The following is a 24,784-nucleotide window of genomic DNA, read 5'->3' as shown; positions in this document are numbered from 1 at the left end:
GATTTGTCCTCTGCGGGGCTAAAGATGACGAAACAGAAACTGTGGTGGCATTTCAGATCTCAGCACGGATAATCTCCGCTGCCGAAACCTAACCATAGAGTTTTTATGAAGGTTTATTTTAAATATTCATAAATGCGAAGATCAGGTTTAGTCCCAGTGAGGATGTAATTAATATTACAATCTAACAGCTACTGTCTATGTGTGTACCTGTGAATGGTCGTGTGTTCCTGGTTTAGAATGTACTGAGCCAGGATTTCCTACAAGTGATGACTAGCACTTTTACCATGGTTTCTTTTGAAAATATTTCATTTTCAGGAAATCTTTCCTGTATTTTAAAATTATTTGCTTAATAGTGGGAAAACCTCTTAAAAAAAAAACCAACAACAACAACAAAAAAAACCGCCACAAAAACCAACAAACCACCCAACTGACTTGATTGATTTGTTCTATCAAAGTACACTGAAATAGCCACTAACTCTTTACTTTCCCTAAACACATTTGGAATGGAGTGATCCCCTTTCCAGGCCTCTGACGATTCTTGTCCTGGTTGTCTCGGCTCCAGCCCAGGCACCTGCTCCGGGCTCCTAACGTGGGATCTAGCGTGAGCTCAGTACTAACGGGGTAGGTGAAGCTTTGCCTAGTGCTCGGCCGGGGGAGCGCTTCGCTGGAGCCGTGAAGGGGCCGGGGCCGGGCAGCGGAAAGCAGCGGTTCAGCTACCGCCGCGGGTGGCTTCGACCGTCCGTGGGGGCGGAGGGACGGCGGAAGGGGCACGTCAGGGAACTGAAACTAAAACCTCCCTGAAAACTGCCAACGAAATGGTGTCGGGGGGGGCGCAGCAGCAAGAGGAAGGTGCAGCACAGCGCAGCCGCCGCCCCCCTCCTGTCATCGGTGCGGGGACCGGGCAGGAGCCTCCCGGGAGCCCCTTCCCCTCCCGCTGCTGCCCCCGGCTCCCTTCGCGCTTTGACCTTTGGCGAGTCCGGGGCCGCCCCTGGAAGAACAAGCGGAGGCCGGAAGGGGCCTCTGGCGGCGGTAAAAGCCGCCCCCGCTGCCGCCGGCGGATGGCGGGGCCGGCCCCGCGGCCGTGGGTCCTGCCGGCCGGGAGCGGGCCTGGGCCTGTGCGCGGGGCGCTGCGCGGGCCGCCGGCGGCGCCTTCCCGCCCTGAGGGCCGGCCGCGGCGCTCTATCGCCGCCTCTCTATGGTACCCGCGGTTGGAAACCGCCGGGCGGAGGCGGTGCCTAGAGCGGACGCTCTAGCCTCCACCTCCGGGGCTCTATGCTGCGGGAACTCTATGGTGGGGATTTCTAGGCGAGGCCTCCGCGAGGACTCTATGGTCGCAGCCCGCCCACCCCGAGCGTCCCGCGCGGGCCCGCCGTGTTTACGATGCCGCCGGCGCCGGTTTCCTGAGGCGGAGACGGGCGCGGCGGCGGCGGCTCCTCTCCCCACGCGCGGCCACCGGCGGGGCCTGGCGGGCCTCTGAGGTAAGAGCGGGCGCTGCCGAGGCGCGGGCGGGCGGGGGAGGCCGCCCCTTCCCCTTCGGCCGGCCCGCCCGCCCCTTCCCCCCCCCCCGCCCCCGCCGGGCCCAGAGCGGCCGCTCCCGCCGCCCCCGCCGGCCGCGGGCCTAGGCCAGGCCCGGCCAGGCCCAGCCAGGCCGCGCCGCTCCCCTCAGCGCCCGGCGCCGTCCCTCCCCGCAGCCCGCTCTCCTCCGGGCCGCGAGGGAATGGCCGAGTCCCGCCACAGGCCGGGGACCGGGCTGCGGCGCGGCCGCTCCCTTCAGCCGGGGCCCGCCTCGCCCCTTCGCGGCGGGCGGCCGCAGCCGAGGACCCCCGGGGAGTTCCCGCCCCGCCGCCCCAGCCAGGTGCGCCGGGCCCGAGGTGCCGCGCTCCCCGGGCGGCCTGGGGCTGTTCGCCCCGCGGCGGGAGGGGCGGCCCGTGGCCCCGGGTGCTGGTTCCAACACCCCCCCCCGGGTCGTGGGCCAGGGTCGGCGCCGCGGAGGAGCCTCCGGGGGCTGGGGGTGGGGAGAGGCCCTGGGCTCCGGCGCGCAGCTCTCGGGTCGCGACTTCAACCCTGTCCGACTGGGTGTTCAGTCGAGGGGCAGCGGTGGTCTCCTTCCCAGGGACCCTTGAGATCGACCGAGAAAACCGGAGCGGTTTCCCGTGGATGGCAGTGATTTCCTTTTTCCCCCATTAATTTTGACCGAGTACCGGTTTGGTGAGCCGTGTCCTCCAATGCTCTCAGCAACGAGCATCGGGTTGATTCGAGGTGGCTGGATGCAAACTGCAGATTTGTGTTTCCCTCTCACAAATATCAAGATCCCTCGTGTCCATAGAATATATACGGGGTTGGACTGCAGGCCTTTAGTTCTGGGGCTGCTTGCCATGGGGATGCTCACCAAGCTTTGTTTCCTGCAGAAGGCTGAGGAGGGAGGAGTGGAGGAAAACACACATGGAAACTACTCCTGAAGTTTTAAGGAGTAGTTTTGTGTGTGTTTGTGGAATGGGATCCAAAACTGGAACTGGGTACATTGACTCAAGTCTCCTCGCTTGCTTTCTGGCGTGAACTGGTAGGATGTGCTGTCTTTTGCCTCTGTCTTTCCCCGATTCCTGGAAAAAACGGGAGTTCTGTCAGTCTTCTGGATGAAAAAACTTTCTCCAAAGTGTCTGAATTACAAAATTAAGTAAATAGTATTTTAACTGCCGTAGCTTGTGAAAACAGCTTATTTGGAGACATTAAAGAGTCCAAAATTTCACCAGATTACTTGAGTGTAATTTCGTCGTTTTAAATCACTTTGTCGTTTGTATATGTCACTATGTGGCTCCAGTTACTTAGTATTTGAGAATAAAACTTTGTGTTCAGTATTGTTTGATTTCTGACTTTATAAAGTCTTCTAAAAAAAAATTGCCTTTTAAAATATTTCAGTACTGAAATACCATTCAGGCGTTTTATCCCCTAGATGTAAAAGGGCAAAACAGAACTCGGTTTCTTCCTTTGGTGCTCTCGCACTACAGCTCACTTCTCTTGGCCTTAACGTACAACTTTTATATTCCATTACCTTATTCAGAGCGATTCAGAGTAAAATCTTGTGCAGGTGGTTGCTGCACAGGCGCAGTGTGTCTGTGAGTGGACCATCTCTTTAGCGTTTTAGGGTATTTTTTGTCAGGATTAGTGAAAGTTGTGGGAATGGGTTTTTTTTCTTGTTTATTTGTTCTTTTTTAATTGATACTCCTCAGTGCTGTAGGGTTTGTAGTGGTTCTTGAGTGGTAGCTCAAACTCAGGAAGGTATAGGAGGGTATGTATGACCTTTGGGATGCTAAATTAAACTTGCCCACAATGAAATGCAACGTTCCTATTTCTGATGTTTGAGACTCAAACTCATGTTTAAGGTGAGATGAGTTTCTTCGGCTGGAGAGAGCCGATTCTCAGGAGTTTAAAAGTCCTTCAAAACAAACTTCATAATGCTGCTGTTGCAGAATCCTTTCGTTTAAATGAAATTACTTTTGAGATGTAGCCGTGTGGAGACACTGGTTTTATTCTGAAAAGCATCATCCTTATCTATCTATTAAAAATGGTTTTCGTACAGATCGGAACAATAATTATTTTCTGGCTAATAAATCATCGGGTGTTGCTGTTATAAATTACATGTCAGAGTACTGACAAGAGGGAAAACTCTTCCTTCGCCCCCAAAGCTGGTTTCAGCTAAGTGTAGATTCTGTTGTTGGAAGTAGTTTTAATGGTGGTGTAAAAAGCTGAAACCCTGATATATTTTCCAGCTTTGGTGCTTCTTTTCCAAGCTTCAGAGCTTGCAGGTTGAGGTTTTTCATTGGAGCTGTCTAAAAGCTGATGGTAATCGCTGCTTCAGGTGATCACAGAGGGCCATTCCAGTGGAAAAATCGTGTTTTTCCAGCTAAATAAGTTGTTTTAACAAGACAGAGGCACGTGAGTCTTCTTGCGAGACAGTCACGCAAGGCCAGATAGCGCATTGCACCTCCTTTGTCCAGTGGAGGGTATAAGAAGCGGTAGTGATTTTCACCTTGTTAAAATCGCTTGCTAAACCTTTTTTTATTAATATTATTTTACAAAGATGTTGGATGAATATTTAGTTAAATATTGCAGAGCAAGCAGAGATGAAGTGAACTTGAAAAATCATATTTATAATGGGAAATACTTTATCTGTTATTCCTGTAAGTAGGGCTTCACACCTGTGAGAGAAAGATCAGCAAAAACCTTTGTGCTTTCTCCCCGGTTTGTTTATTTTGGGTGGTTTTGTATCTATCGGTTTCATTGTTTCTTGCAGTCTATTTTGGTGCTGTTGTGAATCTTTCATGGGACAATAAGGCAGAGAAAAACAGTAAAAGAGGGAGGGAGAGACAGAGAATGTGGTTTAGCACTACCGAAATGAATTGGGTATTTCTGTAGCACTGGAAATTTATTTTAATTTTTGCTGTAGACTGGATTTCAGTTTGACAGTGCCCTGTTTACTTGTGATACTTAGTATGTCTCCTTTGCAGGGGTACAAAACGTAGATTTTTTTTCTTTATAAAAAAACCTAAAACCACATTAGGGGGTATATAAAGTTGTGTCCCTTATACATGGTTGTCATTAATTCTGCTCTTTGGTTGTTTTTTTTTAATAGCTTTGAGATATTTAATTACTTCCGGTCTCAATTTTCTTCCTTTAAAAAAAAAAAAAAAGAAAAGAAAAGAAAAAAAGCCAAAACAGTCCTTTGGACTTTCAGACGAGGACTGCAGCAGTAGCCACTGAAAAAAGAAAATCAGAATCACATTGCTCTGCTCTGCCCCGGGGCTGGTTTCTCGCAGGGTAAAGCCGGGATCTCGCCGAGGCGGAGGGAAAAGCACAGTTGCATTAGCAGCAGCAGCGACGTGATAATCTTAGCAAAGGCAGTCGGGATAATTTTGATTAGCTGAAGGTTTCCAGAAGCCGGGAACAGCTGAAGCACTGCCTTGCTCCCATGGGCTTTTTATTCTGAAGTGAAGCTTTCATTTTGCTGCCTCAGCTTACGCTATGGATGAATTGGGTTATGTTTACAGAAATAAGTATGTTGGGAAGCTGTATCCTATGGTGGAGAGCGTTTGTTCCATGCCGTAAAGGATACAGTTTCGTGTATCATCCAACCATCAGTGTTTCGTCGGTTTTCTCTCCACAAAGTCCTGTTTTAGTAACTTATTTGAGGAGTTCTGCAGGGGGACTCCTCAGATGAGTAAGGATTGCAAGAACAAGATTCTGGTCTTGGTGCACGTTGACTTTTTACCCTCTAAGTATACGTCAGGCTGCAAGAGCTGTGGTTTATCTCAGTAGGGAAAAATCAATGACTCACATTTCCACAGAAAGAAATGTAATTTCCAGTCTCATAGCAACTGTCCTTTCAACAGTTTCAAACCTTCTGTGACAAAATGTTTAACACTCACCGATCATCTTTTAATGCTCTAGGCTGGTCCACCCACTCACCCCACCTAAAAGCATGCATTTTCACATCACTAAATCCCCCAATATTGGAGGGGGGATGCTGTCAAGACACGTTGAACAGTTAAATATAAAATCTTAGAAACAAGAGAAGTGTTACTGACTGTATTCTGTGAAGACGGAGTGACTTTTGCAGGGTTTAAAATTCAAAACTGTATTCTCTATGCTTTGATTTTGAATCCCTGTTTTGTTTTTATACACCTTCAGATGTTTTAAAATAGGTTTGGCTGGTAGCTTGGGTAAAATCTTTTGGAGAATTATTTTATTTTACTTAGAGCAAGACATTCTTTAGTATAAATGCTTCAGCTTGCTTTTCTTCGTAGACCTCATGACTTGACTTGTTTATTTTCACACAAAACCAGGAAATTCAGTAAATACATTTGACAGTAAACTTCAGCATGGGGTAGGTCTGAACCAGCGCTGACAGACGGTCGGGCTGCAGGTGTTGTTGGGGCGAAACGGGACTTGTCTCCTGCTCCAAAACCGGGGTTCGTGCTGCTCTGGGCTGCGAGGCCTCAGGGGCGGCGTGCCGGGCGCTGCGCTCGACCTGCCCAAAGCCACGGGGCGAGGCAGTGGAAGGGCTCCCGCCGTGCCTTTCCCCTCTCGTCCCCGTAGGGAGGCGCGACAACGCTTGGGGTATCGCAGGGGAAGTGCTGTTCCATACTAGAAAGCGACATGGAAGGATAAAGAACTAATTAAAAACGTCCAAACGAGGCTAGAAGCATTACGCGCTGAGGTTCTCTAAAAGTGTCGCTGAAAGTTGGGCACCTATCTGCTGTTCGAATTTATCATTAACTGAATTTAACTCGTTACTTTTCTTGTAGCTGATTATGGAAGAGGTGCACAAGAGCAGCAGTAACAGTTCAGTGACGCCTTCACAAACATCAGCTGTACAAGGTACAACACTACAGGCAGCTCAGCTCTCTCATATTGCTCAACAGGTAAAGCCTGGGCCAAATCTCAGCAAACATTTGAGGTAGTTAAGAGCCATTTTTTATGTACCACAAACTCCAGTAATTCTTGAGTTTTAGAAACACACAGAGAAGAAAAAACAAAAGAAGGTTGAGAAAAATCTACTTGTTTCTTGATGGATGACACAAAATTAATAAGAATGGCTTGTATTCATAAGACCAAAATTAATTTTTGTGCTTGTACAATGCAAAAATGCAGCCCAGCGTTTTTGTTAGATTGTACATCCTTTGAAATTGTCACCAACCTGACATACAGGAGCTGCTTAGTAATGAGTGAGGGCCTAATTTTGATTTTTTTTTTTTTTTTTTTTAAATTCAGAAAAAGCATTTACAGCTCCTTTTGTAGTAATGGCAATCCTGGGTGCTCAGCACCGTGGAAACACTTGGATTTTACCCCAACATGAATGTATTTAATGTAGTAAATCATACGAAGTGGGAAATTTGACATACTTACTGCGAGGTAACATCACTTTCAAAGCTTTATCCTGAATTCAACTTTCTGCACCTGAAAAAGCGTCTTTCTAGGCAAAGTCTGCTCCCACAGCGACATAACCGTCCTGTGAAACAGTGAAGTTCTGCAGTTCATCCACTGTTTACCCTGTAGATTTTGATGCAAAATTTAGATAACTGCGTGAGGCAAAGACAGGAATATCAGCAACATCCTGTTGTTTGTTTACAGCCTGGTTTTCTGATCTGTTTTTCTAGAAGGTTGCCTGTGTAACAGTGTTATCGTATACGATACAGAAGTAGTATTAAACGAAAAGTTAGCTGTATGAGTTTTAATGATCCCTTCATCTTTTCATATATTCCAGATTAATAAAAGTAGTGAACGCATTTGGTGAGGAAACTGGTTATTTACTTATGCATCTACTTGTTTAATCAATTTTTAAGTGCAAAGTCTCGTGCGAGTTCAACATCAAAAATACAAATCTGTTAGAATGTAAAAAGTATTTTACAGAGGAGTAGCAGTAGTAATTAACTTTTTGCCAATTAAACCTAGATTCCAGCTACATTTATTGAAATGGATCATTTTAAAACATTAAAGAACAGATGCCATAATTCTTACTTGGAAAAATCTGCTCTTTGTTCTTCCTTGTCCAGAGTGTGCTTACCTTGTCTCCTTTGGTTTCCTTTCCACTCCGGGGTCTTTCATACAGCCCCCGTGCCTTGAATTTCGAAGCTTTTGCTAAACTTAACTCTTGTGATTTCTTCTCTGTGAAATCTTTGAACTATGGCCTCATAGCGGTTGCTTAAAAATAATAATCCAAGAACACCAAATGTGTGCGCTATTCATGCTACCTCCTGCATGACTTCAGTATTGTTAGTCTGCTCTGTCCTAAGCCCGCAGCCTTGTTGATCGTTTCTCCTTGATTTAGATTTTAGTGCCCTAAACTCCTATTAACCTCAGCGAGAATTAAAGCTACTTATTAGGTGCTTTTATTTCTGCTTATCTAAGTCTATGACACACTCAAAATGGAATCAAAACTTAAAAAAATAAACTGCTGCAAATGTGGGGCTTTTATCTGTGCGTATGGATGGAGTTACATGAAAGCAATCGTGGTCACTTAGTCTCAGTGTTGTGCTTCTGAAGGAGTGTGCTTCGTTGTGGTTCATTTAGAACTACATGTGTTGAACTCGTAGCATTTTAATCTTTTGCACATAATGCTACAGATTTGATTTTCCCCCGAGCCTAAGGCAAATAAGTAACTGTTTCAGCCTCTTCTGTATGCAGATATGTATCTCGAAAATGTGCATCTGAAAGGATACGTTCTGTGACTTAATTAGGCTTAAAAGAAGCTTCTGCTAATGCATGTTCTCCACTAGTTTCCTACATGTATACACACTTTCTGAACACTGTGGAGCAAAGGCTTTTGCTAACGCGTCTTTGATTTGTTGTAGATGTCGCTAAGAGGTCCTGCTCCCCTGACGGTGGTTCAGCTTCCTGGAGAACAAGTCCAGGTCCAAGGAGTCATTCAGACGGCTCAGTCCTCTTCTGTAATCCACTCACCCCAGGTGCAAACAGTGCAGGTAACTACAGAACGTCTATTAAACGACCGAGGATTCTGGTTTATGTACGTGAGAAGACTTGTAAAGGCTTCTCTGGCTCAGCTAACTCTGCCAGAGCGCAGCCTTGCTGGCCCTGCTGTGAGAGTGAGCGAGCAGTCCAGTGACGGTATTTTGGGGATACATCGTTCTTAATGCTGGAATTATTTGTAGTGCTAAAGTTGCCTTTGGAGTTGAAATTAGACTATTTGACATTGCCTCCCTTTATAAAAAAAACAAAATAAACCCACAACTCTAGTTGGTGCTCTTAACAGCCATGCAATCAGTGTGTTTCGATACCCAAGTAAGAGGAGTGTAGAATAACCCATTGAAGGAGAGTGTTTGGAAAAGGTAGACCTGAATGATGGTGAACAAACTGTTGACTGCTCACCTCATGTATGCTGTAACTCCCTTCCTGCGGTACCGAAGTATTCCACTTGTGTCTCTTACTCATTCGCCATGTGATTTTTGTACAAGCCACTTCAGAGAGGTGCCCCAGGGAGTTGACAGGCAAGTCTGTTACTGCTTCCTTCAGTCCCTGGCTGCGGAGCCCTCTGGGCAGCATGGGTTGGAGTTACACTGTGAAATAACTGCGCTGGCTGGCCGAATGACTCGAGGAACCATGCTAAAACACATTAATTTGTCATTGATCCTTCGTGCTCTGCTTATCTAGTCATACAACATTAAATTGATAAACCATGAAAAGTAAACCAATAATGCATTTTCAGCTATCATTGTTCCTCTGACATCAGTTCATGGAAAAGAAAACATGTTTCTTTTTGCTGAAAGCAGTTAAGCATTTGGTTTAGGAGGTTGTCTTTACTTGAGTCTCGGCTAATCCCTTTCCTGTCACCGTGTTCTAGTTGCAGGGTTCCCACTGACTCTATCCTTTCTTTTTTTTTTTTTTTTTTTTAATTTTTCTATAATTTATGAACATTGTGGCCTTGTTGCTCAAAGGGGAAAAAAAGTAATGCATAAGCAGCTTTTTTTTTTTTTAAATGGTGACAGTAGGTTGTTCTTTCTGTCTCTGTAGCAGCAGTTAAGTGAGAAATGCTTTTCTCAGAGCTTCACGCATTCTTCTTGACTTCTTGTTGCTGGCACACAAATAAGTACAAATAAATTTTTTGTTAGCTTGTTAATAAGGAGCATCAGAGAAAAAAAAAAACAACACTTGCCAACTGGATGAAGACACGTTAGAATAAAGAGAAAATTATAGATAATACTTCACATATTTACTCCCTGATATGCTGCTGCCTTAGATGGTATTTTCATTTAACTCTTAGGTTCTGACCAGCACAATACACTGCTCCTCTGTCTGCATAAAAGATTTCAAGTATTTTATATGTTTGTCTCCATACATAAATGGAATTTCTGTTTCCTTTCCCACCACCTCCTTAGACAAATCCACATGTGGGAGTGGCTCACCTTTTCAGACCACATCAGCTACTAAGATAGTCAGGCTTGTAAGATTTTTATGTAAATAATAAACCATTGGTATTTCTTCACACGGCTGTTTTAAAATTTCTGGATTGATTAATCCTGCAGTTTAATCCAGCTAGAATGGCTAGCTTCAGATGGTGAATGTTTTTCAGCTTTTAATGTGATAAATAGTTTGGGAGAATCTCTTGAGCTTTATTTTTGGGCAGGGGGTGGAGACATCCACCTTTTTTTTTTTTTCCCCTGTGTAATTAGCTGCATTTGTGTTGTTTTTGTGCAGCTTTAACTCATGTACAATTGAAATGTGTAATCTCTTCTGGGTATTTCTTCGCCAGTGTACCGGATAACCACATGGAATGTGTTTTTTAGGTATCTTCTTTGTCTGAGAGCGAAGATTCTCAGGATTCATCAGACAGCATAGGCTCTTCACAGAAAGCTCGGGGCATCTTAGCTCGTCGTCCATCTTACCGGTAAGTACTATATGTATTTTGTATTTTTATTTGAAACCAAAATAGCAACTTCTTTCAACAGCTTCGTGTATTCTACCAACCTCCAAGTTGTTTTCTTTCTCTTGAAACATGCATTGGATCTGTTCATGCAGTAAACGTTTTGAGAATGCCATGTTGGCTGTTGTTCACTACCAGGAAACTTTGGCTTAACTAACTGGAGATCAGCTTCAATATGACGTGGTATAGGGAAAATCACTTATCAGCTGTAATTTCACTCCGTTGTATCGTTTTACTGAAATGAGGAGTGTAGTCAAATGCCACATCCTAGCTTTTGAAATAATAAATTTGTTAGAAACTTAACACAAAGTTTACTATTTTTTTACAATAACATTCTGAAAATTTTAAAAGACGGTTTATGAACCTATCTGATACTCCCATCTGCAATTGCTGTTCCCACTTCTGCCGCTGCTTTTCATTTTTTGACTGGTTTATCCACTCTTCTTAGTACTTTCCGATGCCTTTATCTCATCTTGAATTTATGTACCAGAACAAATAATTTAGGAGGGATTTTATTATTTTGTCTGCAAAAATGGTGGTGGAACAGAGCAATTCTGAGTCTTCAGTTACGGTAGCCAGGATAGGAAAGAGGAGCTGTAAGCAGAGCTCCTGTGGGAGAACTGTTTGGCTGTGCGGGTTTGGGATCAGCCGTCATCCGTTCTGCTTTTCTTTTCCTGTAACTGCCACTATTTCATCGTTTGGCTGGGGGTAAAGCGTGTAAGATTCACGCTTCCATCGGTTCTTCCTTTAGAGAGAGCTGTGTCTGCGTTCATTGGATGTGGGTTGTTTGAGAAGCCGGGCAAGAGTTAAATTAAGTGCAGAAAAGAAATGTAAAGTCTTGCTGTGTACTGAAGGAGCAAAAGTTCTAATTTTTAAACTTTCCTGTAGTAATCTACTCCTTTTTAGTTTATTCCGACACCAGAGCAAACCTTTTTTTAATTGGATATACAAAGCCTGTTCTTGAGAGAATTAGAGGATCAAGTTGTAAATCAGAAAAATCTCTTAATAGGCCAGTTATATATTCCCGTGAAATGTTTATGGTGGAAACTGATGCAGCTTTTACTGAAATGAAATGATGCAGCTGCGGTGCTAGTTCTGAGCCCTCTGTTTTTCTGGAGATTACTGAAATCTGCTGTAAATGGTGCAGGTTTTTCATTTCAGTCCAAGCATCTAAGGCTTTTAGAGGATAACGATTGAGAATCTGGAATTTGTGCTGATTTGCACACACGTATTTTATAAATCAGCAGCCAACTTGAATTGCTTTTAGGTCTTAAAATGATTCAAATAGTTAATTTAAAAAACTAAGACTATATAAACTACAGGAATGTAATTACAGAAAGAGTTTGAGGCAGTCGCCTCATACAAAACTTTGTTAATTCCAAAAGCTGTTGTACATCAAATTGTTAGCTCTGTAATACAAAATAGGGATAGAGTTGTTTGTAACTGTTGTCGCAGTGATTTGTATTTTTTTTCCTAGTATTACAGCTGATAAAGAAACTCTTTTTTTATAGAAAAATTCTGAAAGATCTTTCTTCTGAAGATCCACGTGATAGGAAAGGAGATGAGGAGAGTCCCGGTGTCTCTACTGTTACATCTATGTCCGTTCCCACGCCTATCTACCAGACGAGCACTGGACAGTACAGTACGTTACACAAAATATGTGCCTGACTGGACACATTTTCTATTCCACTTGCCTCAAAAATACAGATTTTCTTTTCATTATGTATTTGACTAAGATGAAACGCAGAAGGTTTGGTTATTTATCTAACAGTTAATAAAGATAGTACTGTTATTACGTGGAAATAGACTGGTATCTAAAGACTCCAGCTAAACTCAATGCCTCGTTATCTTAATTTTTGCATATTAAGACAAGACATTCAAAGGATGTTGTTACGAAGTATGTAGCAGTCTTGTAGTGCTAGATTTAGTCCGAAACGTAAGATCGGCAAAGATGCCATTACAGCGATCGGAGGGCCGCACAAAAGGTGTTCCTGCGGTGTCGGGGAGGTAGCAAGAAAAGGGATTTGTGCCTTTAATTTTATCATCTAGTGTGCATTGCGCTCGTGAACCAGAAAGCAACCTGCTCTGACGCTAACAGGTGTACGGCCTACGGACTTACCTTGATCTCTGTGTTAGAACATACAGCTACAGATATTTTTGTGCGTGTTCCTTTTTCTTTAAGTTGCCATTGCTGCAAACGGATTGCAGCTGGCCAGCCCGGGTACAGATGGTGTGCAAGGTCTGCAGACGCTAACGATGACAAATGCTGGCGGTACTCAGCCTGGGACAACGATACTGCAGTACGCACAGACGTCGGATGGTCAGCAGATACTCGTACCCAGCAACCAGGTGGTTGTGCAGAGTGAGTACGCCTTCCGGAAATGGTTCGAAGTACCCGTCCTTAACGCAAGTGCTGCTTTCTAATGCTACCGCGTTTTGATGTCTTGTGCTTTTATGGCAACAGCTGCATCAGGAGACATGCAGACTTACCAGATCCGCACCACGCCGACTACCACATCGCTTCCTCAGACCGTGGTGATGACATCTCCTGTCACTCTGACATCACAGACAAGTAAGACAGATGATCCGCAGTTGAAACGAGAAATAAGGCTGATGAAGAACAGGTACGTAAGTGCACATGGGCTGCTTTGATTTGTTAGTTCAATGTGCTGAAATATTATCTTCAAAGGACAAATTAGGAGTCTTGCAAGCTAACTTTTCTGGCTGCGCTGTCAGTACAGTATGCTGCATCCAGCGACTAAACTGTTGGGAATTCTGACCAAAACATGCTGCACATTCTGTATTGCGCAGTTTGGAGAAAACAAATTGGGTTTTCCCTGCAGATCAAGTACCGGGTGTGTTACCAGACACTGCTAAATTTCACGCTCCCCACTTGTCCTCGTGTACTTCTCAGGTTGTTTTGTTCGTGGCCATGCCAGCTCCCTCCTTTCACGTTGTTCAGAACCACATTCAGCATTCGCAAAACAGACAAATCTCAAATCTGTAATAAACAGTTACTTCTGCTTGTCTGTTCCAGAGAAGCTGCTCGAGAGTGCCGTAGAAAGAAGAAAGAGTATGTTAAATGTCTGGAAAATCGAGTTGCGGTCCTGGAAAATCAGAACAAAACTCTAATTGAAGAGCTAAAAACTTTGAAAGATCTTTACTGTCATAAAAGTGTGTAAGAAAAGAAGGTAAAACTTTTGTGGACTGTTTAAATTTCAGAGGAGAATTTTTTTTTATACTGAATTTTTTAAACTAGATGAAAGGTCAAAAATGAAACTTTTCTACCTAGATTTCACAACTTAAAGACTATATAGATTTTATTTACAACATGTTGGTGACAAAGTTCAAAAAGGAAACAAGAAAACCTCACCAAAATTCCTGCTGGCACAACTGGAAACTTTATAAAGTCAAGATTGCATCTACAGTAAAAGGACAGTCACGTTTTACGAGGCAGGCGATTAGAATTTCTTTGAAAATTTCGACTAATAACTCTTGTAACGGAGGCGATATTTGGTTACAGTTAAAACGTGGGTGAAATGGAATCCTTGCCATAGTTGACATTCTTGTAACGTTTATAACCAGTATATGTTTTGATTTCTTACTCTTTTTCAATCCTTACTTTTTCTTTCAGTTATTTGTATGTAAATATTTTTATTTTAACCTGTAAGTTGTTACTTACAGATGCAGATGATAAAAAAAGCTAATACTTTGCTAGAGGCATAAATTATGTTTACTCTTTCTCAGCTGACAGTTTAAAAAGTTGAGGGTTTTTTTTTTTCTTTCCAATGTTTGCTGTGTTTATCGAATTTGGAACGGAGCTGCAGAGAGCAGGGAGAGGCCTAGTCCTGAAAATGTCTGAGGCACATGAAATAAGGTGTTGGCTTTTCTTAAGAGAATTCAACACATCAGAGTATTTTAAAGTACAGCGTGGTAGGACGAGGACTGGTGGACAAAAGTTTCTGAAGAATGATTTCACAGTAGTTTCTTCTTAGTTGCTGGCCATGATAAAGATCTAGAATTGAAAAACAAATTGTGTGCTGATTATATATACAATTAAACACGCATTGCTTATTCTGTCTGGAGATCCTACTGTGCTTTGGAACATTTAAACCAAATAGAAGAAGAACGATAAAAAATTCAAGATATATACCAAAGGGTTAATGAGGTTCTAATATATGGTTTATATGCTGAAAGTAGTGCAAAATTTCCGGACTAATTTTGTAAGGTAGGCGATATTTTGCAAAGTAATGGTATCTTTGTAAGAAAATATTCTATTGAAAACAGGTAGATGGTTGGTATATTTTGTAGCTAAATTGTGATCTTTACAAATTCTGAAATTGAGTTTATATACGTATTTTGACAGTTTATATATTTCATTTTAGTAAACAAATGAAATATTTTGTGAACCAGATTTTCAAGCATATATTTTTATGGATAGTACAAAGTCAAATGAGATCCTCTTTGGTGTAGAAGATATTTGAATTAATTTTGTATGTCTGTAGGCAACTTGCAAAAAAATGGATCCTAAAGAGTATTGGGAAAAAAAAAGAAAAAAAAAAAAGTGTTCAGGGCTTTTTATTCCCCAGAGTTGATAATATCTGCACATTAGATCTGATTGCTATCAGAGATCCTAGTTTGTATCATTTTGTTTCAGGTGAAAATCAAATGTTTTCATGATCCAGGACTCTTTTGGGTGTGGAATCTCCGTTCTTGGAGATACTCAAAAGCCACCTGGCCGTGGCAACCCCAGGTGCCCCCCCTGGGCAGGGAGCTGGACAGGGTGACCCCGAGTCCCATCCAGCCTCAGCCCTTCTGTGATTCTGTGGTTCTGTGACATAGAAAAATGTGTATGCAGTGCTTATTGCATGAATAATAAATACACTATTTTCCATAGTTAGGATTGAATCCTGCTTCCAGTTATGTCAGCGGGAATTGCACTATGGACTATGCTATTCAAAAGGTGTTAGAGCTATGTGTGTGTGTTGTGCTAGCTCAGATCTGAATGAAATTAAAAGATGTACTCACTCCCTAGATGTGTAATGCTTATCATATGGTCAGTCAGTATTTTTTATTTTACTCATGTTTGAATTAATGGACTTCTTAGCAAGCAGAGCTCTTTGCAAATGGTATGAGAAGGACTGCATTCCACAATCACAGTGCTAGTGGGCTGGAAAAATAAGGTTTTTTTCCTGAAGTTTCTCAGTAGATGATTGTTCTGGACATGATCCACAATACGTTTCCTTGAGGCCAAACGAGGATACATTTCTGTTCACGATCATGTCAAAAAAGCGTGGGCAAGGTTGAGAAGGTCATGACATTAGGGAACCGCTCCAAAAGAGGTGTTTGGTGCCTCCTTTTTCTGTTAGTGGAATTTCAGGAAGAACAAACACCTGGGAACGTGCTCAGCCCCTCAGAGAACTGGACCTTTCTGCTCTGTCTCCCATCAGGCGTCTCTACGCTATTTGCCCTACGTTTGAGCGTACGGTACTGACCTGCAGTACTGAAACTCATTTGGTAACTCCTCTGTACGGTATTTTGATCCTCGCTGTGTGCTGTTGTTCCTTTACCTTCTTTTGTAATACAGAATAATAATTAAAAAAGCTATCAAGTGTTAAGAGTGTAAAAAATAAAAATTAAAAAAAAGGTGGCCGATTCTTTCTGTATTCAGCAGGTGAAACAAATGTAGTGCTGCCAGACATAACGTTAGTAAATTTTTATCCTCTTAAAATAGTGTTTTGGAAAGAGCAGCTTATTTTTCATCATGGAAATATGAAACAGTAACATGAGGTTGCTCTTTAAGTAATCACTTATCATGACGTACTCATTTTGGATTTACTTCAAAATCTAGATTGTAAGAGAATAAAATCTATATCCTGAGAGTAAGAGATATAGTACCTACCTAATACTGTTCTGCTGGTTATCTCCAGACAAAAGTACATGCTTTCTATGAATTGTAAATACTTGTTGAAACAATTAGATGGTTGCAAATTTTGACCTTGGTAAATAAAGTCGCCAAAATCGAATTCTGATGTTCCTTATTTATTTTTAATTAACGTAGTACCGCAGTGGTTCTGACCAGCCGTGTGGTATCCGGTCTTTTGTGGTGGCCAAGAATAAATATTTAGTCTGTGAAACACCACCCAGAGATCTTTGATCTGACGTATCCTTTCTGCAGCAGAGCACTAAGTTATTTGTGCATAAATTTCAGTCATCGCTAGAAATAATTAGTGGAGAATACCTTTTATCTTTCTGCAGTTTAGTTTTTTTCCTTTTTAGTTTGCAGCCAGCCAAGCCACCGTTGACTTGAACACCTTCTGTGCTCTGCCAGCGTTCACCCGGCAGAGGGGGTGTATCCACCATCTGCAGAACCGTGGTAGTGTTCTTCAGAGGTGCTTGGGCTCCTGATAGCTGGGAAGGCACAGAAATGGGGAAGGAAAAGAGTATTTTCAGTTGGTTACATTGCTATATTCAATCTCATTCTTAGGATCAAGGCTGTTTTCATTTTTGCTACTGCTAGTACAGATATCGAAGGCAGAAAACAAAAAAGATAACACAATTGCAAACATGACTTCTAAAAAATAAGTATATGTTCTTTGGCTCTTAGATTTATTCTGAAACAGGAGTTAGCCTCTTTTCACAGTTTCAAAGGCGGACCAAACCTCCACACCGAGGACACAGTGGTTTGTCCCTTCAGAAAGTCTGCACAAGTACGGTATGTATCACTGTCAGAAGGATGGGAAGTGTAACGCTCATGGGGTTCACAGCCTCACTGCTCAACAGAAGTTCAGATTTTATCCATCTTCCGTACTGAGACAAACGGACATAGATCCCAGGAAAGTTTGGTCGGCCACAGCCAAGTCCGAAACTCGCGATCCCTATCAGATAGTATTTGTCGGTACTAGGATGGTAGCACGCTAAAGGTCCACCGCTGTCTCCCTGTAAATAAACATAAAACACTAGTAACATACATTTCCTTCCAGGAAATAATGTGGAATTAAGTCAGTAACGCATCCACTTTTTGTTTTAACTTTTTTGCATCAGCTAAGTTAAGTGGACAGTAGCGATGACAGTAATAGGTGGATAGCAGTACAGGCAAACTGAGGTAAAACTCGGGGATGCTGGGTGATACTACCTCGAGTAGAAGAGCATTCATTTCAGTGTCAGAACGAAAGTTCTGCTGTTTTTCCTTCTGCACCTTTTCATGCCAAGGCTCATCTCCCTAAACTTTCTTAACAGTTAATACAATATATTGTCTACACAGTGGATGAGCACCAAGAAACACAGTAGTGAATACAGAGCTCTGAGTCTTTGCTATGTCACCTCCCTAAATGCTGAGGAAACGGGAAGTGCATTAGACAAAGTATTTACAGACACCTTATGGGATTTAATTATAAATGTCTCTTTTGCATGCTGGCACTTTTGACCTGAGAATTGTCTTCCGAGAGAGAGATACTGATTGCTCAGCACTTAAATAAAAATCTTGCCGTATCACTGAACCGTATCACTTTCAGTGCTGCTGCTCTCTTTCAAAGCACAAAGCTGGGCAAGGTGCTCGTACGCTTCACACGTGCAATAGGTGCAGTGATAGGTGTGTGCATCCACACGTGCGTTTGTGTAATGTATCAGTGAGTGACATCATTGTGGCAAGTGGTGTATAAACACAAATGTGTTTGTGATCTTTCTCCTTTAACTTACTGTCTTCAGAGTATCACTGAATTCTTTGTGTATGTTTTTGAGATGTGTTTTTTTCTTTGCAATCACCATCTCTCCTGTCTATTTATGATGCTTCTTCTGCAGTTCGACACACTTTCTTTAGCATTTGTGCCATTTTAACGAATTATGCTACGACTGCCAGTCATCACAATGCCCTGAGACCCAGGCTTGAGGGTTTCCACAGTAGCAGGTCAGGCACCGTGTTCATTCGTTCCTACCTGACAGGTATCGGTGCCTCCTGATCGAGAGCCAGCACAAATCATGTTGGTGTTAACCAGACCTCCGTACGCGTCAGAGCTGTTACAGACGCTAGAAGGAATGATTTCCACTTGTGCTTCCTTTAACACAGACGAAGTTTTACCTGTAACGGAAGACAGCGCACAGAAAGGTAAAATACTTATGCCATTGTGTGCCGTTTTTTTCCTGTTCAGCTAGCTAAGCACGTTTCTACACATGCTTAGGCACATACGTAATACAGACTGTGCCTGCTTCTAATGGATTTAAATTTACGTGGGTTAAGGATTTGCAGACTTGGATCTGATGTAGTTTTTGCGATTCTTATTCGGAAGAAACATCGATGATAACAGTACTGCACTAGCCTTGCTCACAGCGTCGGAGGCGACTTATCAAACAAGCGTATGCGGCCCCAGCTGTCCTTCAGAGTTCCACACGAGAGAGATGCACCCCACCAACTGACATCGTATCAGTATGTACTCATTGTGAGGAAGAGAGAATTTGAGGGAGTGCAGGAATTTGTCAAATACACAGGGACCCCTAGGCTCACAATGCCCAGCATCGGAATTGTTGGTTTTCAGTAAAAACCTATTCCTAGCAGACAACGTTGAGTAGCTGTACCATGAATCTGAAAGGCAGGCTAGTTTATTTCCTTTTTTCTTGTTATACGTGGAAGAAGGGCGAGAGAATGTATGCCTTTGGTTACACCTGTGTAGATCTAATCTGCTTCCAACTGAAAAAATACTGTCAGAAAGCAGATATTCAGTTGCAGAAGGATTTATCGACATCACGTGAGAGACTATAACCTGGACAAATTCGGTTCTCTCGGTGAGCCCGAGGGACTGGAACCTGATAATAGTTCTGTGGCTTATACCTTGATCAACAACACAAGCAAACTTTTACCTTTTTCTGCTGTACGTCCCCAACCACTTATAAAACATTCTGTTTCGTTGTCAATGTACGGGTAAAGGTGGGCAGGTAAGCAGATGGGCTGAATATAGTCACTGTAGCGTACGGCGGGGTCAAGTTGAAATAACGCAATGTCATTTTCAAATGTTTCTTTCTTGTATTCTGGGTGCACAGTGATGCTTCTTATATTTCTTTTTGCTGCATGTTCGCCGTGTTTCCAAAGGTTATGCACGCCCAAAACAGCTCTCCAGGAACTTGGGTCCCTAAGAGAGAATCCATCTGTTCTTTACAATTGGGTTAAATAAATTTCTCGAAGACGTTCTTTTAACCGATCGTTTTACTGTTGGCTTATGCACCATGTACACTGAAAATTCTGTAGTAAATATTTTCTGGAACAAATTTGGCTAATTACCATTTTGTCCATTTTGAACCCTCAGTTTCCCTAATGCTGGTTATGGCTGTTAAGAAAAATTCAGATTAACAATTTAAGCTGATACTCAGATTTTTCTTCCCACCCCCATCACAGCAGAGGCCACTCAGGAGATATTCTTTTGAAAAAAGATTTTAAAAAAAGGATTTATTTTGCAGAAAGGAAATTATACCCACAATGCTTATAAAGACCGTGCTTTACCTAGATTTGGGAAATGCAATCAATAGAAGTTACAAATAATGAATATCAACTTAATATTAAATTTAGAAATAGGGCCAGGGTCATTCAGACCTGATCGCTGTTCAAATATGTTGAAAAAAAAATCTGATATTAAGTAGGAATTGAATCTGGCCTGTGATGAGCAAAAGGCAGGCTATAAAATTCAGATTAACCTCCAAAATTCCCCAGAGCGTAAGATAAAAATTTATTATTTCTGATATAATGCCTCTCTAAATTAACATTTGTAAAAGTGCATTTAAAGAAACAAGGAGCTGATCTAACAAAGTCCTGATAAATGACAAAATTCCAAAGTTCAGAGATTTTTACAGTTCAGTTGCCCTCGGGTCATGGTTATGCCAACACAGCTCATACCAACTTGCACAAACAGATCTTGCAACTGCAACTATGTTAAAGACTACAGAAAAGACAGCAGTGATCGGACAGCTGAAATGCAGCAGAATTGCTGTAAGTACAATTAAAAGGCCTGTTCTAAGGAGTGGTTTTACCATATTGTCCACCAAAAAAAGAAAAAAGTAGTTAAGTGCCAAATTGTTGGTTCTGTTAAACAGGAAAAAATGGAAATAGTGTTAACATTAATGGATTGTGATTATTAATCAGAAAAACTAGAGCTCCATGGGAAAAAAAAAGCCCCCAACCTAACAAAAATGTCATCTAGATCAAAACCAAACCCTTTATCAACAGGAACGAAGGTTGTTCAGAAGTGATATGTCACAAACGCGTATCCAAGATTTCTTGATGTTGACTCATGAAGATGTAACCTTGCATCCCGGGCTGGGCTGGTGGCTGTTGCCACACATCATCACAGCAAAGGTGACAAAGGGACAGTCCTTGGTCCTTGGAGCCAGGACCGGTCCTTGGAGCCAGGACCGGACATCCTATGGGGCGTATCAGTGAGCAAGAGCCGCATAGTTTGGGTCTGCTCCTTGCTTCTGCACTACAAGCATAGTCCATGTGTGTCCCACCGATTTGCCTTTTGTTCAGGGGTAGCACGGGCAACGCTTTGCTGATCTACTACGCTCCCCTCATGCTTAATAAAAAGCAGTATTAGCATGAATACATACGTCCTTCCCGTAACACAGTGGCCAGCGGTAATTACTGAATTCTTATTAACTAACACTCCGCCACAAATGTGTGCAAACTGCACGCCAGCCTGGTGAACCTGGAGGCTGACAGACCATGGCCACGCTCCAGCTCGAGCGTCGCCTCCACCTATGATCCGGGATCCCGAGATGCTGCCCAAGAGCGGCCGCTGTCCGCACTCTGCAAAACAGAACAGTCTGTTATATTGTTCAAACTGGAAAATGGAGCTTTTGGTGCACTAGCAGCATTTGGGGTTTGTGTTTTGGTTTGGTTTAATGTACAGTGCTACTTGCTGCACGACTTTGATGTTTGCAGCTGGAGCCCAGTGTCTGGAGATCCTGGGACTGCACGTATGTCACCTGGTTACATGCCTATGTCTTGTGTATGGATTTATTCTGTACGTTGAGGGCAAGCGGGTTCCAGCCGCCGCTGCTTTATAAGTTCATCTGGTTGAGGTGGTGCAGGTGAAGTTTTTCCTGTGAGGTGCCGTGGGACACCACAGCCCGTCCCTCTGCCCTCTCCCCGCCTGCCCCCTCAGGCCCTTCAACCGCCCGCCACGGCCCTTCCCACACCCGCCGCCGCGGCAGAGCCACGGTACCCTCGGTGGAGGTCTGCGGGGCCGCGGAGCCGGGCAGGGAGCCGGGCAGGGAGCCCGCCAGGAGCGGCGGCAGCAGCAGCAGCACCGCGCCGGGCAGCCCCCGCCGCATCCTCCGTCGAAGGGACAAAATGGCGGCGGGACAGGCCCGGCGCGCGGGGGCGCTGCCAACGGCGGCTGAGGCGGCGGCGCCTCTCAAAGAAACTTCCCCAGCGCGTAACGTTAAACACGGATCGTTTAATGCTCCGGTGGCGAACAGCGTTAGAACCATTACCGCGCAGGGGCGGGGCGGGCGGGCAGCCAAGTGAGTGAGAGACTTCGGTAAATGCGATGCGGGGAGGTGGGGTGGGCGCCGCTCTCCTCCCACCCGTCTGTTCTAAGTGAACGCTCGGGGCCGAGCACAGCGCTCGGGTCGCGTTTGCTGGTTGCGGGAGGCCGGAACGTGAACCGGGGAGCGGGCCGAGCCCAGCCCAGCGCTGGCCCGCAATGGCTCGCCGAGCCCCGGCTGTCCGGCTTTCTCCCAGCGCGGGGAACACCAACACTTGGAGGAATTTCTTCCCAGAGTCAACCAGACACAGGCAGAACTTCCCTGGAGTTAATACTTTTTTTTTTTTTTTTCCCCTTCTGCCTGCTGGGCTGTTTTGCATTCTGCAGCCTCCTGGGATCCTTCACAGGCTGTGCTGGGCTTTGGCGAGGCACGGCCAGCAGCACGAGGGCTCCAACGGCATTCAGAAAAACTGACCCTCTCTTCTCGTTGGATGCTTGAGTCAGAAACAAAATTAAAGTCCTTCACTGCATTACCTAGATTTGGACGTCTGGATTAGCCTGTGCTGTGTTGTGTTAATTATGCCAAGGGATTTCTGTGGGGCAGGGGAGAAGGCCTGGCAGGGCGGTGTGAGTTACTTCACAGCAAACCCGATGATGTGAGGCTGAATGGGCGTCCAGGGCAGCGTTATGCTGATGTGTTGTAAGCTCAGCTCTGAGAAGTTGGCCTGTTCGAGATTCTTCCATATCTCTCTCGTTAGGCAGCACCCAGCAAAGACGAGTTTCCAAGTCGGATAGCAGATCTGCTGCCAAAAATACTTCCAGCTGGAACGATCAGCGGCCACGTGCTCCAAGAAATAGAAAGCACCTCCCTGGGGAAAACAAAGTCGTCTTACAGAGCTGCTGCAGGCACTGGGGTTACGCCGAACTCCCTCCATACCACCTCCTCTCAAATACCGACCGGTGCGGGTGCAGTTTGCTCGCTCATCACTATTCTCCCAGCCCTTCCCTGCCCGCTTTCTGCTTTAGTGGTGTCAGTTGGAATTAATGTAAGCAGGAAACGGAGAGATTGAAAATGCCTCTTCAAAAAGTGTGAAGGATGTACTTATTTGATCCCTCTTTTATTATAGTAACAGTTTGTTGTCTTTTTTGTTTCAATTACAGTTCCTAGCATGTCATTTCTTTCGAAGGAAACTAAGAGAAATTTATAAATCCTACTCAAACTCATCAGTTTTTGACAACCCAGAGGATTCTCTTGAAAATGCCATTTTAAAGGCTGAAAATCTGTTGCAAAAATACCCCAACAAAACAGCCTTTTTTAATCTTTAGCTTGATTAGTATACTACAGGGAATGAAGGCATTTAATTAGACTGGTTTAGTCATATAGGTAGATCAGCCCCACTTCTAAGAGGCTGGAGCAGATTATTTAACATGCGGACTTTCAGTCTTGATCAGAGCTTCCCACCCAGTGAAAATCTGGTGTGTGTGGGGAGGGACAACATGGGAACCAGTTCTGCTTTAAATGATGCACTGTAATTACTTACAAAATTAGTGGCAGTTCTAGTTAGCAGACTTACTTTTAGGGTTTTACTTTTAAGAATAGGACAGACTGACCAGTACGCTGCTACAGCTTTGCACCATTTAGCAGTGCAAAGTGGTTGTAGGGAAATAAACTGGGTCTGGTTTGTAAGCTCAAAATCAACTTTTTTTTTTTTTTTTACTTTTCTTTTAGAGCAGTGTCTCTGGAATAGATGATAAAGGCAATAACAAAACTTTTAATCAGATACTCACTGGCCTGAGCACTCGCAGTACCTCCTTCAGGGTGTCGTTCACGCTGTGCACGGAGCAGAGGACCAAGGTGCAGATGACGGCATCCATGGAACCACTGGGCACCTGGTGCAGGTCTTCTCCTGCAGCTACTAGAAATTGCTCGTAGTGGACATGCTGGTTCTTGTTCATGCTCCTCGAAAGGCCTTGCTGGAAGTTGGGGTTTATGTCAGTGCACGTGACTTTGCAGCCCGGTGGGTAGAACTGGAAGTTAGCACCGTTGCCGGTCCCGATCTCCAACAGCCTCAGCTCTCCTGAGGGGCTGGTGAAGTCAGGTAGATTACGAAATAGCTCCTGCTTCTGCTTCTTTGCTTTCCGTTCGTGAATTGCAGAAATCTTCTCTAAGAAGAAAGGAAAAAATACCTTCTTACAGAAAGGCTCCCATATGCCCAGGAACGAAAGTAGGTAGATGGGCATGGCAAGCAGTGTGAGGCAGGCACGGAGGAAGAGGATGCTGGCCTCTGTCATTTCCATCGTGGGGCAGAGGATCCGTACTGAGCAAAGCTAGTTCTTCTGTGTATTAGAGCCCTTGGAATTCAGGCAGAGCTGCGTTCATGTGCTTGCCGTGTTCCTCTTGAAGTATATTCAGCTCCTTGGATTGATCTGGTAGACTTTTCTCTAAAGCTGATTTTAAAGTCCGGTCACAGGCAAGGAAGGGGAAAGCAGGACTGCATACCAAGCAGTTACCGTAGTGTCCCAGCTCTGGGCAGAAGAGGAGCTGCCAGTCTGTTACATAACCTGGAGAAACTGGGCAGTACAAGTTCGTGTGTAACCACTGGCAAAATGTTATCAGCTGTCCTAATTTGGTGCTCAGCGATCTCAGTTACAGGTCATGTCTCTTAAAGCCACCCTACCATGTCTTTAGTGAGCTGAGGGAAACTAATCTGAACTCTGGATTTGCTGGAGGCATTTCATTAACAGCTTGATTAACGTTTCAGTTCGAGCGCATTTGTTTAGGAGTTAATTTAGCACCCTGTTGTAAGTCGCTGGATGAGCTAGTCAGCTACTTGCTCTGTGCTCTCTCTGCAACAGCAGTTTCCAGTCTTTCTACTTT

At 44.0% G+C, this 24,784-nt stretch overlaps 4 protein-coding genes and 1 long non-coding RNA gene across 8 annotated transcripts in view; 2 read left to right on the top strand and 3 right to left on the bottom strand.

The window, feature by feature from the left end:
* The first annotated feature begins 823 nt into the window (after positions 1-823).
* Positions 824-16,461, top strand: ATF1 (activating transcription factor 1). Of its 4 annotated transcripts, none has more exons than XM_075737814.1 (8): positions 824-1,478; positions 6,303-6,419; positions 8,349-8,477; positions 10,299-10,399; positions 11,947-12,077; positions 12,618-12,797; positions 12,900-13,059; positions 13,473-16,461. In XM_075737814.1, exons 2-8 carry the CDS (start codon positions 6,309-6,311, stop codon positions 13,615-13,617), a joined length of 957 nt encoding a protein of 318 aa, XP_075593929.1. In that variant the 5' UTR covers positions 824-1,478; positions 6,303-6,308; the 3' UTR covers positions 13,618-16,461. The 4 variants fall into 4 exon arrangements, with proteins under 4 accessions (XP_075593929.1, XP_075593931.1, XP_075593932.1 ...); XM_075737816.1 differs by having other exon boundaries at positions 1,250-1,478; positions 6,303-6,375; XM_075737813.1 differs by lacking the exon at positions 824-1,478 and adding an exon at positions 1,579-1,855.
* Positions 5,785-7,629, bottom strand: LOC142598670 (uncharacterized). The gene is made up of 3 exons (XR_012832706.1): positions 7,562-7,629; positions 6,904-7,047; positions 5,785-6,141 (listed from the first exon to the last, which is right to left on the bottom strand). It is a non-coding gene; the product is annotated as an uncharacterized LOC142598670 (long non-coding RNA).
* A 667-nt stretch (positions 16,462-17,128) lies between the features above and the next one.
* On the bottom strand, positions 17,129-21,823 carry TMPRSS12 (transmembrane serine protease 12). Its single transcript, XM_075737818.1, has 5 exons — positions 21,643-21,823; positions 21,026-21,224; positions 19,289-19,557; positions 18,370-18,512; positions 17,129-17,374 (listed from the first exon to the last, which is right to left on the bottom strand). The coding sequence occupies exons 1-5, from the start codon at positions 21,749-21,751 to the stop codon at positions 17,129-17,131; spliced, it is 966 nt and encodes a 321-aa protein (XP_075593933.1). The 5' UTR covers positions 21,752-21,823.
* A 33-nt stretch (positions 21,824-21,856) lies between these two features.
* TMT1A (thiol methyltransferase 1A) lies at positions 21,857-24,739 on the bottom strand. Its single transcript, XM_010307159.2, has 2 exons — positions 23,695-24,739; positions 21,857-22,775 (listed from the first exon to the last, which is right to left on the bottom strand). The coding sequence occupies exons 1-2, from the start codon at positions 24,202-24,204 to the stop codon at positions 22,539-22,541; spliced, it is 747 nt and encodes a 248-aa protein (XP_010305461.2). The 5' UTR covers positions 24,205-24,739; the 3' UTR covers positions 21,857-22,538.
* SCN8A (sodium voltage-gated channel alpha subunit 8) overlaps positions 23,871-24,784 on the top strand; it is a 63,686-nt gene continuing 62,772 nt past the window's right edge. Inside the window, exon 1 of the mRNA XM_075737809.1 lies at positions 23,871-24,005. The gene's annotated coding sequence lies outside the window, so the exon portion shown is untranslated. The remainder of the gene's footprint in view (positions 24,006-24,784) is intronic.

Source organism: Balearica regulorum, chromosome 29 (assembly GCF_011004875.1).
Source record: "Balearica regulorum gibbericeps isolate bBalReg1 chromosome 29, bBalReg1.pri, whole genome shotgun sequence".
In the NCBI taxonomy this organism is placed as follows: Eukaryota; Metazoa; Chordata; class Aves; order Gruiformes; family Gruidae; genus Balearica; species Balearica regulorum.
The sequence above is the reverse complement of the archived record's forward strand: the minus strand, read 5'-3'. Positions and strand labels throughout refer to the sequence as shown.

Excerpts from the sequence above, each read along its gene's own strand:
- ATF1 (XM_075737813.1), top strand. The coding sequence starts at position 1,718 with ATGGCCGAGTCCCGCCACAGGCCGGGGACCGGGCTGCGGCGCGGCCGC. Across the intron at positions 6,420-8,348 it reads TCTCTCATATTGCTCAACAG|ATGTCGCTAAGAGGTCCTGC; the intron begins GTAAAGCCTGGG and ends GATTTGTTGTAG. Across the intron at positions 8,478-10,298 it reads CCCAGGTGCAAACAGTGCAG|GTATCTTCTTTGTCTGAGAG; the intron begins GTAACTACAGAA and ends TGTGTTTTTTAG.
- TMPRSS12 (XM_075737818.1), bottom strand. The coding sequence starts at position 21,751 with ATGCGGCGGGGGCTGCCCGGCGCGGTGCTGCTGCTGCTGCCGCCGCTC. Across the intron at positions 21,225-21,642 it reads CCCGCAGACCTCCACCGAGG|AGTGCGGACAGCGGCCGCTC; the intron begins GTACCGTGGCTC and ends TCTGTTTTGCAG. Across the intron at positions 19,558-21,025 it reads CACTGTGTTACGGGAAGGAC|GGACCCAAGTTCCTGGAGAG; the intron begins GTATGTATTCAT and ends ATTCTCTCTTAG.
- TMT1A (XM_010307159.2), bottom strand. The coding sequence starts at position 24,204 with ATGGAAATGACAGAGGCCAGCATCCTCTTCCTCCGTGCCTGCCTCACA. Across the intron at positions 22,776-23,694 it reads TACTGCGAGTGCTCAGGCCA|GGAGGTGCTTTCTATTTCTT; the intron begins GTGAGTATCTGA and ends TGTTTTCCCCAG.